This window comes from Polyodon spathula, chromosome 10, assembly GCF_017654505.1.
Source record: "Polyodon spathula isolate WHYD16114869_AA chromosome 10, ASM1765450v1, whole genome shotgun sequence".
Classification (NCBI taxonomy): domain Eukaryota; kingdom Metazoa; phylum Chordata; class Actinopteri; order Acipenseriformes; family Polyodontidae; genus Polyodon; species Polyodon spathula.
This window is the reverse complement of record NC_054543.1, coordinates 38738152-38753992: the sequence shown is the minus strand read 5'-3', so window position 1 is coordinate 38753992 and position 15841 is coordinate 38738152. Positions and strand designations below refer to the sequence as shown.

Genomic DNA, 15841 nt, shown 5'->3' with positions numbered 1-15841 from the left:
CCTATCTGTGGTCGAAATCATAAGAAAAAAGCTCAATAAAAACTGTTTTTGTTTTCTTTGAGTATTGTAACTGTGTTCCCAAGTTGTTTATTCAGTACACCTGCAAAACTAACTGCCTGCAAAATAAAAAGTGCATTAAGAAGAAGCCTTGCCTCTGTGACATTTAGTATTTAATAACTTCTAAAGTGAGCACAAATACAACACACATGCTTAAAGGTGAAAAAAATGTAAACTGGGTTGCCTTATTTTATAACTTCTGCTTTTAACTACTGTGGCATTTAAGAGTTCTCTGTAGATATCAATCACTTGTGGGTCCCACGGCAATTATTACTGCCATACAATCTATTATTTTTTTACTTCGAATTGATTCAAGAAGTGTTTGAATCATCACACAAGAAAAATCAAGTAACAGAAGCTTAACATACTGGAGATTGGCTGCCAACTCAGGCAAAATTTTAACTTAATAGCACAGTGCTCCCACATGTCAAGGTGATCCTTTAGCACAGCACTATTCTCATAATTTCACTTGCTTTTGCAGTATTGTTATAAGATCAATCAAAAGAGTATGGCCTCTTATCTGTGGCTGCAATGTAATTATTTTATTTACAGTTAAATTGTAGTGACAAATTTGACAGTACATTACTAAAACACAAAAACATGGACAAAAAGCCAATTTTGTCATATCAATTTGTGAAATCAACCTTAATTTTTAAAAAAAAAAAACAAGCATTACAGTAAATATTTAACAATTCAGTCTGGTATCTGATTTTTAAGTAGTTTGTGCATTACAAAAAAAAAAAAAAACACACACATACATTTGCACAGTAGCACTTGATTTCTTGGACTGAGAACAATTAGCTTTCCATTACTGGCAGTTTTTCCAGCGGCTAATCGCCATCTTTAAGGTTCTGTTAGGGGTCAACAAAACTGACTTCAGCGGTAAGTTTGTCATGGGACTTGAGTGTTTCTTAGTGTGTATCCAGCTTTCAATGGCTTCTCTCTCGTACGAATATCCATCTGAAAGAAATAAAATTAAGTTTGACATACAGGCGTATGCATCCATATACCCAGGACAGATCAATATCGCCTTGTGCAAAGGAAGGTCTTTAACACGTTTCATCACTAACGGACAAGCAATTCTCATTACAGCCATCTTCCACATACCCTCAGATTATAATGATAAAGAATGTGATTAGTAAGTTTCATTGGGGGGGGAAAAAAAAAAAAAAAAAAATTATATCATACAGTACAGACAGTCATTCAGTGAGACTGGCACCAACTAAGAAACATGTACATGAATGTGTGACTGGATTTGTTGTCATTATGTTTTTGTAAATGACAACCACAACACTGGTACATCATCTCTGCAAAAGCACAGGTGTGGCTCCCTTTCTATTGGGGGCAACGAAAGGAATAGACAGATAATTTACAGTAAAGTAGCAATATGTTACAATGTTAAAAAATATGCAGACCACTAGAGAACTACCACGCTGTATAGCCTATTGTGTAAACTCAATCTGTGGAGAATGGTAGCGATATCTGTGTGTGAATGAGAGAGCATGAGAGTCAATTGACGCAGGCGGTAGATAAAGGACAAACACTTGCGGGTTTGGGTCGGGTTGCAGGTCTTATTAAAGCAGGTCAGGTTGGGGGTAAGAAGACGGTGTTGCAGCAGGTCTGGGTCAAAAGCGGGTTGTAAAAATCGCACCCGCGCAGGACTCTAACTAAACATATGCTACTTATTTTGGCTTTTGGTTGAGGATACCTACAGTAACACATGGCTGTGTCAGTCTCCTTGCCTTGATTGACTCTCTCACACAATGGACATTTCTTAAAGAAAGGCTCATTGGAATTAGTACTCCCTTAGAGTAACACTGGCCTCAACAAGTAGTTGTTTTGTCCTAAATGTCTAAAAAGTGGTTTCCTCTAAGCGGATTGTAATTACTTTGTAATGGCTCCATCAATAGTGGTCTAATGGGTAACATAGTGATTGTTTAAATACGTATTGCCTGCATCCATGCAGAAGACTAGAACTGAAATGATTATTTAATTAGATTTGTTTTCAAAGGTAAAACTAGTTTACAGTCAGTATATGGATAGGGTGTAATACATTTTCATGTAATTCTGAGAATTCTTGAACCAAGTGGGAAACACTAATGGACGATATGTATGTTGTATAAAATACAATAAGGTTTTGAAATCATGTTTCATAACAATACTAAATATTTATGAAAGGAAAACAAATTGTTACTGCAACCAATCTAGACTTACATGCCACATACATGCAGTTGTATCTTTCTTACAGCCACATACATGCAGTTGTATCTTACTAATTGTATTAACAGTTCTACTACAACAAAGCAGTGAAAAATAGATAAATATTTCATTAACTTCTCAAAAAAAAAAAAACATATCTGGATTAAGACAGCACAACAAATGGCTTACGTAATTCATATACACATCAACATCATGAGTGTAGGTTCTTCAATTTTAAACTTCATGAAATCTCCACTTCCACAAAGAAATTAATTCAATAGAAACAGAAATATGAATAAACCCCCCAGGAGCTGTCTATATTCACACCTGCAGATAAGCGGTTAATAAACATGCAGCCTAATAATGAGAGCAATAAATTGTGATAGCCATTTACAGTAACTGAACAGATGGTGTGCTTTAACCTAACAATCTCATTGCTACTACAAGTACAAACGCTGTATCCTCTGTGCAAGAACATTTTGCTCAACCACAGTAAAAGAACTGTTATCAAAATGACAAATGCAACCAGAGCACACCTGAAGAAATGGCAGTTTTGTTTTGTTTTAAAAAAAAAAAAAAAAAAAAAAAACAAACAAAACACTGGACAACACTGCTAAGGGAACTTTGTTATAACTGATAATCATAGAAAACAGCTGTATACAAACTGTAAAGACAATCTCAAATGCATCCCATAATATGGCCAAAATTTCAAACAATATGGCAATAAAACTCTTTATTTTTACTGGACAACAGCAGAACACATTTGTTATGCAAAATAAATAGTAGTACAGCGCAATGCAGATATGATACATTTATCATTTCCCAAGAACTGTGTACCAAATATTTGGACAGTATGTCATACTGTTCAGTGTCTATAAGCCAGAAACACATTAAGTCACATGACATCAATACTGCAGCCATCACCATTGCATTTTTCAAAGTGTTCATACAACCCTGCTGCCAATACTTAGTGGTCTCAAGATCTGGCAATGTAGCTGCATCAACCTTGTAAAATTACTGACACAAAAAGGGTCATTTTTCTTGTATGATACCCATGACCAAACTCAAAACTAGAGAATCAATGATTACAGTTGTGTATGAAATATTCATCATCCAATAAGACACAAGACAATATAGTTACCATCTTACATCACAGATCAAAATGAAGGGTACCATTACATTTCCCAGGAATTCCCATAGCACTTAGAAAATTAAGTCCATATCTCAAACAGATTATGAAATACTAGCAGCTGAAATAGCTCTACTCGCAGTGATGCCTGCACCCAGAGAACCGTTTGATAGCTTTTCCACTGAAACATTTGATGGAAATAATTTTCCCTAGGGTGGCTGAGTTAATATGGGGGGGGGGCATGCAAATTATATAAAATGTTAAATTGCCTGATAGGAAAGCAAATAAACCCTTTCGCACCCAAATATTAGGACGAAACAATACAATTGACGTATGTAAGTTTTAGCCGGGGAACAATAATAAAGTGTTGTTGAAGCTGGAAATTGTGAAGGGATCTGACCTCAGGTTACAAAGATCAATTCAAAATGCTCCAGTGGTACTTTAGCATTAGATAGTGCAGTTCAAAATCAATATATTTTTTCAAATAACGAGGACTTCAAAGCTAATATTGACTTATATGTGGCTTAATGAACACTAAATTATATTTCTCACTTTAGTATGCAAAATCCACTCTGTATCTCTTATCCATTTCTTCTCTAAAACAGCAAACGTGTATAGGAGATTTAAAGCCTTCTAAAATTCCAGTGAAGAATAAGTGCTTAGGCCTAGAATGATTAAATCCCATTTTACAAAGCCTCATACTATATCTGAACAAGATGAACTTGAAGAGACTGTGTTGTGCATTGAAAAGGTTATCCAATGTGAATTAAATACCTGAAGCAATAACAGGATCTTTCATAAGCTCCCTGTTTATTGGGCACAAGAATTCGTCTGGAATGCCAGTACAAACGGACTCCAGGTGCTCCTTCAGCTCCTCAATTTTCCGAATCACTTTGTTACGCAGTCCCAAGGATTCTATAAAGATAAAAGGGTTAATGCTGTTACTGCTAATGCATTTCAAATTGCTCTTTAGACTATAATAAACTCCTTGGTGATGGGGGGGGGACGGGGACGGGGGGGACTATATCAATGTATTTATTAGATAAGGACCAAGGAGGATAACGTTATACAACTGTGGATATACCATGCACTTCTAGGCACATATTTGTAATGCAAAGTAAATAGTACTATAGCGTAACGCAGATATGATTAATTTGTGAATTGAGTTATGGTGGTCTCAGCCAAACTCTTACATGCAAATTGGCCATTTGAGGTTGTAAGTGGAGTAATGCACACGCATAATTATTGCAGTAGTTGCCAGCTGCAATCACATCACTTTGTGTCATTGACTTGTTTTGTAATGCTTCAGTACATGGGGGGGAAAAAAAAAAAAAAAAAAAAACACACACTATAAAAGTAAGGTTACTGTAACATTTTCACATCCCATGTTTTTAGACTTGGCTCACCGGTAGTGACTTTCTGTCAAGAACCAACAACTGACTTTTGCTGCAGTTGAAAAATGTTCATAGAATAATGATAACACATGAAATCCTTGTGCATTGCCAATGTATACGGCTATTAAGTAGTTTTTAAACCCAGGAGAATGACTGCTTTGCTGACAATATTCCTTACGGAAATACATTAATGAGTACCCTCATTAAATCCAAACATACTACATGTATCCAGATTACAATCAAATTTTTCTATATATATATTTTTTTAAAATACTACCAACTACCAAATATACCTTTGAAAAGTATCTGACTTTGACAGCAAAGATTACAGATGTACAGGTTCACTTAAATGCAGAGTTGTTACTGTGAGGGTAGATTGCTGGGTAGTTCCTTTAATGATGCTCACGTAAACTTTGATTCAGTTCTTGTTCTCATTGTTTTTGAGACCATAGGGACCTCCAGCAGATGCAGACAGAATTAAATTACTCACATGACATCTGGGTCCTGGATGGATGGATGGCTTGTGTCTCCACGGACACAGTACAACACAACATTCACTGTGTAACATCCAGGGCTATCAAAACATTAAGCCAACCAGCTCCCAAGTAGCACATCCAGTAAAGGCGCTCCACGTGGAGTGCAGGATGCGCCCTATAGTCTGGGGATCACAGGTTCGAGTCCAGGTTATGTCACAGCCGGCTGTGACCGGGAGTTCCCAGGGGGTGGTGCACAATTGGCCAAGCGCTGCCCAGGTAGGGAGGGCTTAGGTTGGCAGGGGAATCCACGGCTCACTGCACATCAGCAACCCGTGTGGCCAATAGGGCGCCTGTGGTTCTGCAGTGGAGCTGCCAGATCTGTGTTTTCCTCCAGCACTATAGGTCTGGTGGCCTCACTGTGGAGCAGTGCAAAAAATGACGGATGGCAGAAGCATGTTTCAGAGGACGCGTGCTCCAGCCTCCGTTCCCCAAGTCGGCAGGGGAGTGACAACTAAATTGCAAGCGGTGACAACTAAATTTATTTAAAAAAACACATTAAGACAACCTAGGTTTGTAAAGATGTTTAAACCACTACACAGCACGGGGTCTGAAAAAGAAGACAATCACCTATGTATATCTCTTAGTTCAACCTAATCCACCCAGGGAAATAAAATATGCAACCCATATCAGAAGACTGTTACAATGTAGTTTCACAGAGATTAAGCAGCTTTTATTTACAGGTAAAACCTGCTGAAGCCTCAGAACTGTAACAACAAGAAAAGAGGTCTAACTAATGCATCTGCTGAGATTAAGGGGTTTAACAAATGTATGTCCCAAAGTGATTTTTAATGTCACATTTAATTTGCTTTTAAGTCATGTCATTTTTAGTGAGTCAAATGTTATACTTAGTATTTTAAGTATATTTCTTAATTGTCAATAGGGTCATTAGTTGCTTCTTGATTTAATTGAGAGATGAAGTAATTGAAAGGCTGGTGTTGCAGAGGGGCAATCTGCTGAATACAAGGTACAGTACAAGCTGTTAGGTGTGTGGGTTTCTATCATTTTGAGCATCAGTATGGAAGAATGCAACATCTATTATTTTAATGGCACTGAAGCAGAAATATGTTAGTTTGTCAGACATTTGTACTCAAAAGGTTACTTGTTGGCAACAGGAAGAAAGTAATATAGAAGAATGACACATTGTCACAGTGCGTTTGTGAGAAAACCAGTCTGTACATCATCTTACTATGCAGACTAAGTAATAGCATCCCTTACAAGAAAAAATAAAAAGCAGGAAGGATGACCTATGGGTTATAATTGATGACTGGAGCCACAAAATAACACTTTCCTACTATCCTAATGCTGAAGGGGCTTCAATGCATTACCCCCCAGATAATCCCAAATTTGCATTTGTAATGTGGATTATCATATGCTTATCAGCAAATGGGAAAAACATATATATAAACCTACATTGTGAACCACAGCAGGCCAAAAATACAAGCTGGATTTAAAAAAAAAAAAAAAAAAAAAAAAAAAACACTGAAATACCCAGAAGACAACACTTAACTGTGACTTCCAACAACCTGTGAATGAGAAATACAACTTCCAGGGGCCAAGGGCTTCCAGCCTTCTACCAAACAGCTGGAAGGGGCCCTTTCTGTTGCAGCTGTTTGAGGAGAAAGCTAATACGCAGTACAGTTTTTGTTTTTCCTTACCAATGTTAAGATCGTTGGTGACAATTTCTTTGTTCAAACTCAGCAACTGAGAACCATCTATGTTGTTTGCCTTGAATATGTTCACTAGTTCGTCCAAGCCCTCTTCACAAAGCCAGACTGAGACCGCTTCCTCCGACCACTCACTAACACACAGCCTGGACTGCGCTGACAAAAAAAACAGGAAGAATGTTAATAAATCTATCCATATTAACACCGAACACTACTTATCTAGAAGGGCCCTTTTATACAAACATGCATTTTCATTTTAAAACAGACCTCTGGTGCTACACTAAGCTCCCAGTTTGCTTGCCTTGCCTTCCAGGAAGTCTATCACTGCAATATTTCCTTGGTCATTTCACACCAGAAGTGTCTTCTGGGTCAAATCTGAAAGCCAATTGGGAAAGCAGCAGATTTGTTATTGTGAAGAGGTGGGGACAATTTTACCCTCCAGGTGAAATGGCCCATGAAATGCAAGACAGTCTATAAGCATGGCTAGCAAACAGACATTCCTTTAACTTAGTGTAGTATACGATATTTTTGCTAAAACGTATGTTTCTTTCAAAGCTGCACATTTGAGACCTACACAAAAGAATGAATGTGCATGGCAGAAAAAACAATGACTGTTTTGTTAGCCATAATTACTTTAAAGTTAAAGTTAGAAGGGGCAATGATGAAAAATGGGTGAAAAATACAATTTCTAAACACAACAAGAAACATAACTATGCATGAAGAATGTTTTTTTTTTTAAATAACATTCTTGGTGCTACTAGAACTTTGTCCGGTAGTTCTGTTTTGACAGCTGAACTCTCTGATCTGTGACAGTTAGTTATCTGTCCAAACAGCCGCCTTTTAAATCCCACTAATCTCTTTTAAATGCAGTGGAGGTCTGTGATATAACAACTGATCATAAAATCTTTTTTTTTTCTTTACACAAGAAAGAAAAAAAATATAAATTATGAAAAATGTCAATTGGATAAACAAACAAAAGACAAACTAAAGTAATAATCAGTTATACTGTATGTTTCTTTACACAGGTTTTCTTCATCATTACTATATATACATATATACATTTTTTGTTTTGTTTTTTATTTTTGAAAATTGATTCTAACCAATAAGGGACAGAATCCGTTTCGGCAGTGCATCTTACAACACTGCCCGTTACATAAGAGGACTTTTTATTTATTTATTTATTTTTTAAATGTAGAACAAAGGAAATCATGTGTTTACCTTTCAAAAATCCAGCATCCAAGTTTTTTTCTTCTTCTTCTTCTTCGTTCAGGGAATCCAATTTCTTTTTTGCTGTGGCGTTGGATACGGCAGAGCACTTGTTGCTATGCTGACTCACTCTACCTGTAAGTTTATTGAAGAGTTTTTTCTGATTGGATAAGACGCTACAGCTATAGATTTAATACACAGTATATTGCTCTCCAATTGGCTACAAACTATCTCACTTGGTATAATACTGGAAATGTTAATTCCATGCCTGTGTAAATTGGCCTCCAATTTACATAATTACATATTACTTCAAAATCTTAATTTGATTACCACTTTCAACCAAATACAATATCACAATTACCACACAATTAAAGGAATGAACTGTGACAGTAATAACAGTTATCACACCCACTGGTTTGCTGTGGATGCAAGAGATTACCACTTAAAAGCATGTTCGGTACACTTGCAGAAACCCTGTCACAGCTTTCATTACTTTTGTGTTGTCTTTAGTGCCTTTAAATGTTATCACATGTATCTGGCAATTAAACGAATGAAAGGGTTTACCAGCTGAAACATTGATCTTTTTACTTTAACTGGGTAATGCTGTCAGTTCTACACTTGTGTTCTCTGCAGAGCTTTTAAATATTTGTATCTGTTTTACCACCGCTCAAACAGAAGGTTCATGATAGCTTCCCAAAACCACATACTGTAATTCAAAACATTCCCTCAACCCCTTTAAGTTTGTCTGAAATCATTTAAAAATACATGGAGCTCATTTTTTGTATTTATTTTTTAAAACCAGACACCTCATTATTTTGGCAACCCGTCTGCCTCCCAACCTGTCCGGTTTAGGGAGGGACTACTGTAAGTGGCAGACAGGCGAACAAATGACCATGAACTTGTCAAATGCTACAAAGGTTTAGCAGTCCAGAACACAACTTCAACTCCATTGTGTCCCCTTCCTCACGCTGAATGACTGTCTCTCTAGTTATATCAAGAGAATGTAGATGTGATATTATCACATATCTGTGGCTGGGACTATGCATCCCACAGAGGGGGATAACAATGAGGGCTTTGAACAATCTTCAGGGTTTAAAAGTGTTAAGAGGTTTGAACAAGAGGTACGTTACATAGGACATATTCAGAGATAACAAGTTTTAAAAGCTTTTTCTTGCACTAATGTTGAAAGCCAGTAATATGTTCTTATTACTGTTCTTTAATATATATAAAACTTTTTTGTTTATTTTGTTTGCAGTATTTCTACTTCAATTTCTTTATGGGTTTCTTTTCTCTCCTAGTGGCCCTTTACAGTGCAACATTAACACCGACAGCAAGAGCACATTTCTCGAATATTAGCGGGGGAGTGAATCAACTGCCGCTCTGCAGATACTGCAGTTCAATCTAGTATTAACCTGCTCCTATGCAGTTAAAATACAGTAATCGGTTCCCCATCCTCCATAAAAGTAACAACCCTAAGGGATTGCTGTATATTTATTTTATAAGGATTATATTGTTCAATTTCACAGAAAATGCATTAATTTTTTAATATGATGTTTTAAAGTTAAACTATTTTAAGGACTGGCAAACCCTGTATGGGTTTAGTCAGTTTAAGTGAAATAATCTTAGCAACAGTTGCTTTAACTTTTTCTCTTGAAGTATTTACACCATATCAAGATTACAAACATTTAGATTCATAATCCCTTTAAAATACAGCTGAACCTGTTCATGTACACCTGAATATGTTCAGTACCTTCCTACACATCATCATAGAGGTGGAAACTTTAGACCCGGCTACTTGACTTATGAATTATAATTTAAAGTTTGAATACTAACCACCAAAACTAGTTCCATCCTCTATTCTCCAGACAATCACCGTCTTGTCCATTGATCCTGTGGCAATGAATGGCATGTCTGGGGCAAATGCACAGGCAGTGACATATCTAGAAGTGGTTAATAACATCAATTACATATACGAACAGCTACTTAATGTTTTTTTCAGATAAACATTTTTCTTCCCTTAAAAGCAACATTTTAAATTGTTTACCTTTCGTGGTGGGTCAGTTTATTAAGTATGATTCCTTTATTCTGCAAAAACAAGAGGTTTGTGTTTTACATGCAGAAAACGTGTATTTTAATGATTTAAAACAGCAGAATGTTACAGTTTTGTTTTTTTTTTTCCAGGGGCTCAGTAAATGTAAGATCCATCACTGTTTAGATTACTAAAGTTTATTATGTTATACAATTTCCTTCTACAGTCTGGAGAACTCAGCATACAGAACTGCTTCCTGCTGACTACACAACTAAAATATATTGAGAAAACACACTTACAGCATCATAGATGAGCACAGATTTATCCACAGAGCTAAAAAAAAAAAAAAATTATTATTAATAATAAAAAATAGAAATAATGCATCCACTTAATTAGTACGCAAAAAAAAAAAAAAAAAAAAAAAAAAAAAAAAAGCACTGTAAATATGATGCCTGCTTAAACCAACTACTTTATTCCAAATGTTAAAAAAAGATGTTTCTGTATTTTTTGTACGCATTGGCCATTTTAAACATATACATATTTGCAACAGAGCAAAAGAATATACTGTGATCAATTTCGTACAAATGTCTTGCAAAAACAATATTTAATCAAGCATTGCTATTTTGACATGGGATGCACCCAGAACAATATCCAATAGCACATATCCCCCTAGTGGTGACCATGCAGAACTACAATCAATTTCTTTAATCAATATAGATTGAAAAGCACACATTAGCCCTATACACAGGGCTACTGCAAGATTCACACCCTTCCCCCATTCAGAAAAACTATTATTTGATAAACAAATTAAACTGTACATAAAACAATGCATCACCTGAAATTGATCACCACATGCATTGTATATATTATGTATTTGTGGTTTCCATAAATAGTCACCCTTTTGATACCTGTTTAAAATCATGTTTGCTTACTACACTGCAATGTACAGTATATTTAACATACCAAAATGCTTTATTATGATTACATGATTTATTAAGCTCAGACATGTTTTTTTATTATGTATCTTTGACAAAGGTAAAAAAATATATAAAATACAGTACCTGAAAAATAATTAATGTTTCCAGCAGAAAACTATACTCGCAGCCAATTTTTTTAAAACTTAATTTCTTTGGTGAAAAACGTTGATTTGAATTAAAGGTGCAGCATTAAATGCAATAAGCTTTTAACACTATTACAGAAACTAAATAGGTCTATTGTGCGCAAGATGGCTATGCAATTCAGGAATGCAAGCAGTGCAACCCCCACTTAATTTCAAAAAATGATTTACCCAGAAACAAGAAGCTGTCCATCAGATGAAAAAGCGCAGGACAACACAGGAGCACTGTGCCCATTCAACGTGTGCACAAGCTGGAATTTACAACCTGCAAACAATAAACCATTTAGAGAAGATGTATAAATAATGACACTGCTGTCTCTGAAGGCTTTTTCATTTGCTACATATTTAGCTCTGACTTATTACATTTTAGTGTATCATTATCATTAAGTGCATTTGTAAAGGATCTGCAGCTACAGTTTTCTCTAAACTTTGACACTCTGCTGCAATAAGCTGAAAACCACTCATTTATAAAATCGCACCTAATTCATTTGTATTCGTAGACAGTGTTAAAAGGATAAATGCATCTTAATGACCAATGTGTTGTCAGGTCTTTAGTTTGCATAAAAAAATACCAATGCTGTAATAAAAGATATAATTTAAATACAGGTATTTAAATTATAATTTTTAAGGTAGATTGCAGTGAGATCAAAGTCTCAAAGAACCAGACAGTTCTGCAACACAAAATCCATTCCAAACAAGTATGTCAGTAACATGCATCTCCTAAGTTTCTGATTATGCCTAAATAATCCAGTCCTGTAAACAAAAAAAAACAAAAAAGTGCTTCAAGTTCTTCAATAGGATAAGGAACCGTTTCTATTTCTGCAATTTATCTCACAGTGATTTTAGAAAGAGCACAGAACCTGAGGGGACATCCTGTGAGACCATCCAGATTTTGACATTGTTGTCTTGACCACAGGAGGCCATCTGAAAGTACACTGAATTTCCTTCCATGCCTGGAGAAAAAAGAAAAGTACATTCAGCTGATAAACATGTTATATTACTTAATATTGCGTTCTTAAATTGGTTTGGTTCACAACTTCCAATATTAGTAGTGGAATAATAGTTTTCATTTGAAGCTTTTGGAATAAGAAGATTCTAAGTAAAAAACCTAGCAAGCTGTGGTAGTACTGACACTAAATAATTTACAATAAATATATTATAAATTTTACCTTTAGTGTTGACAGCTGAAATCCTAGCAGGGCAGACACTACTGCTAGCCCACAGGCACAACCCCAGATTCGTATACCCTCTAGATGTATGTAATACAAGTGCATTTTCAACCTGGTTTATTGTGTATGGACTTGAACAATAGCATGCGTTGTGTTCTATTATGGACAAAAATAAATAAACATATTTGTATTTGTATTTAATTCTAAGCTTGATCCCTTCCTTGAAGAAAAACCTTTAAAGTATTTCAGGTTAGCAAAACAATATACTGTAATCTAAAGGAAACACTAAGCATATCGGAACAGAAACAGGAAAACTACTCTCTCAAACCTACCATTGCACTCCTGAGGAGAGAACTGGCAACAGGTCACTCCAAGGTCATGGGCTGTTTTCACAATGCAAAGTTGCTTCATATGGCAGCTCCAGGCACAGAGATCTCCATTGGTTGATCCCGTTACGAACATCTGACCACAAGGGGCAAATGAACAAGCAACCACCGAACCTTCTTTAACAGCAGCCGAGCTGTATGTAGGGAAATTCAAACCAAAATGACAAAGTGAAACTGTAAACCATGCTCAGGCCCAGTCTATATACATTTAGATGGTCACTGAGGTTTTCGTTATCAAATCATACACATACAGTGCATTTAAAATCATTAATTTTAGGTTGACAAATGTACATTGAATGTAATCCTTGCTGAGGAACCTAGCATTTAGTTACAAAAAGTGTACACAGTATGCCCGATATTAAAGTCTCTGTTTAGATCTGCCTCAGATAAAATAGACAAATAAATGTAAGGTGGTTGAGTGGTTGTTGTTGAAAATAAATCAATAAATAAAATAAATTGGGGGCAAATTTATTTCTGCTAACAATTATTTTATTTAAGATTTAATCAGTCAAGTAAGTATCCTTCATATAAAACATTAATTAAATATATTTATGCACCCAAGACTAAATTAATCTATTTTATGATTTAATCTCTTTACTCAAATAAATCCATGAAAGAACTATTGCAGGGAACACCAGCAAACAATCAGGAAAAATGTACACACTTCAGGGACAACAAATAGCATAGATTAGTTCTGCACAGAGTGTACCAGTAGTATTATAACATGACAAAACGAAACTGCTTCAATATTCATATGGCGACTACTCCAACTCCACCTGGCAAAAGGATAAGGAAACAGGAAAAGTCTTCCTGCAGTTATGTTAAAGAATAAGTAGCAGTGTTCTGAAAAACATAGCGCTACACGTCCCCACGTGCTGCGACAACTGTGTAATAAAGTACCTGTAATGTTTCTTTTCATTGTTAACATCCTGGCAACTTTTTACACTTCTAACTTTAAAGTCTGTTTCAAAGGTATTTTCAAAATGTCCGCTCTAGTGCACAGATGGTGTAAGGACGGTTCCCCCCATTGTCAAACAGGTAACACTACTTATGTTTTTTTTTTTTTTTGTTTATTTTTAAAAATCTCTCTTCCTACAATGATTTAGAGGAAGGATCTCAAACCTTAGTACATTACAGTGGCCATTTTGAAAAGAGCTTTGAAACTTGACAATTTCAATATGGGCATACCCGTAAACAGTTCCTATAATTAATATGAAGAAGAAAAATTTCTTTTTTAAACAGTTGTAGCAACACATGTTTATCAGAACTCCACTACTTACTCTTTAACATTTACATGGGCTGTACCCGACATGTCTATGGGATGTGCAATTTCCTGTACCCGACAGTTCTAGGGGACGTACAATTACTAAATGTAATTTTTCTAATATATATATATTATATTATATCTCATAATTATATATATATATATATATATTATATATATTATATATATATATAATCCAATTCCATATTTGCTATATAATTGTAATAGCAGTCTTAGATTTCAAAAATACCTGCAAAGAGCGTTGGAATGGACATCCCACAGAGCTACAGTCCCATCTGCTGCACCAGACACCAGACATGAAGAGTCAGGTGAAAATGTGCAGATTCTGACAGGAATGCAGCCAGGATGCTGTAGAACTGTCACAATCTCCCCAGTGTTCACGCTCCACAGAACAGTGGTCCCGTCTGTCGAACATGAAGCCAAGAGCTCACCAGTGGAGCTGAAACAGCAACTGTGGACCGCATAGCCATGCCCATGTAATGGTGAAAATGGAAGCTCTGAAAAATCTTTGATGGAGTACAGACGTATTGTTTTATCTAAGGAGCAGGTTGCCAGGCAAGTAGAGGAGAAGGCACACCAGTTAACATCATCACTGTGATCCACAAGGGAACAAATAAGAGTGGCCATTTTCAGTGTGATGCTTGGAAATATTCTGGGGGGGGAAAAAAATAAATAATAAAATAAAATTGTATATTGCGCCAGTGAAACTACAATCTGTGTCATCAAATGCTTAGAATTAGGATTCATTTTTGCTCTTGATATCACACAAACAGCTATGCTTTGTTATTACTGAAGTACCACCAATTTTCTGGAACATTGTGCCTAATATGCTTGAAATAATGAATAGTGGTCCAAAAGAATCCTTGAGAGTATGTGTGTATGTATGTATATATATATATATATATATATATATATATATATATATATATATATATATATATATATATTTTCTGGGATAAATACCAAAATTTAAGAAAAATACCGTACTGTATTTTCAACACAGGGAGGCGTAACAGAACACATTTTGTATTTGTTTTTTTTGTTTTGTTGTTTAAATCCTGCTGAATTGTTTGTTTGATAAATACTATACATGTTGGTTTTATTATAAGAATGTGCAGAAACGACAGACTTCAAAAGAATACGAAATGTCTCAATAGTCACTCGAGCACAGGTGTTGTTGCGTGTTCTAGCATGTATCCCCGACAGCAACACAGGTGTCAACAACATCTGAGATCACAAATGGCAAAAAAAAAAAATCAACACTTAGACAAATAGTAAATGTGCAGTAGCCAAAAAAAAAAAAAAAAAATGCTTACGCCGCACTAATGTCTCGATGATGTTTTTACACATTTGTAAATTAAGCGAATTACAGTGGATTACAGAGTAGACAGGGAAAAAAACACAGTCGCACTAGTACTCTGAAAACTCTGCATAAATACTTAGTTGAAAGACTTTTGTTCACGTACAAACCCATTGTATACATAAAACCAAATAAACACAAAGGCAGCAGTTTTTTATGAAAAGACTTACCGTCGGTGTTTACATGCACTTCCTAGCTACGCAGCACCTTGTCTCGGGACCCGAATACGTCACCGACCGCCAGTGTCCTCAGGAACCGGGAAGTTCTTCTGTCGAATCAGCAGCACGTATTTGTATACGCAGTACGTAGC

The 15841-nt window shown here is 35.7% G+C and overlaps 1 protein-coding gene across 1 annotated transcript; it reads right to left on the bottom strand.

Annotated features, from left to right (window-relative positions):
* Positions 1 to 578: 578 nt before the first annotated feature.
* wdsub1 (WD repeat, sterile alpha motif and U-box domain containing 1) lies at positions 579 to 15805 on the bottom strand. Its single transcript, XM_041262036.1, has 12 exons — positions 15702 to 15805; positions 14401 to 14823; positions 12833 to 13020; positions 12192 to 12284; positions 11503 to 11596; positions 10514 to 10547; positions 10230 to 10270; positions 10019 to 10125; positions 8198 to 8320; positions 6971 to 7135; positions 4160 to 4300; positions 579 to 1017 (listed from the first exon to the last, which is right to left on the bottom strand). Exons 2-12 carry the CDS (start codon positions 14796 to 14798, stop codon positions 866 to 868), a joined length of 1536 nt encoding a protein of 511 aa, XP_041117970.1. The 5' UTR covers positions 14799 to 14823; positions 15702 to 15805; the 3' UTR covers positions 579 to 865.
* Between the last annotated feature and the right edge of the window lie 36 nt (positions 15806 to 15841).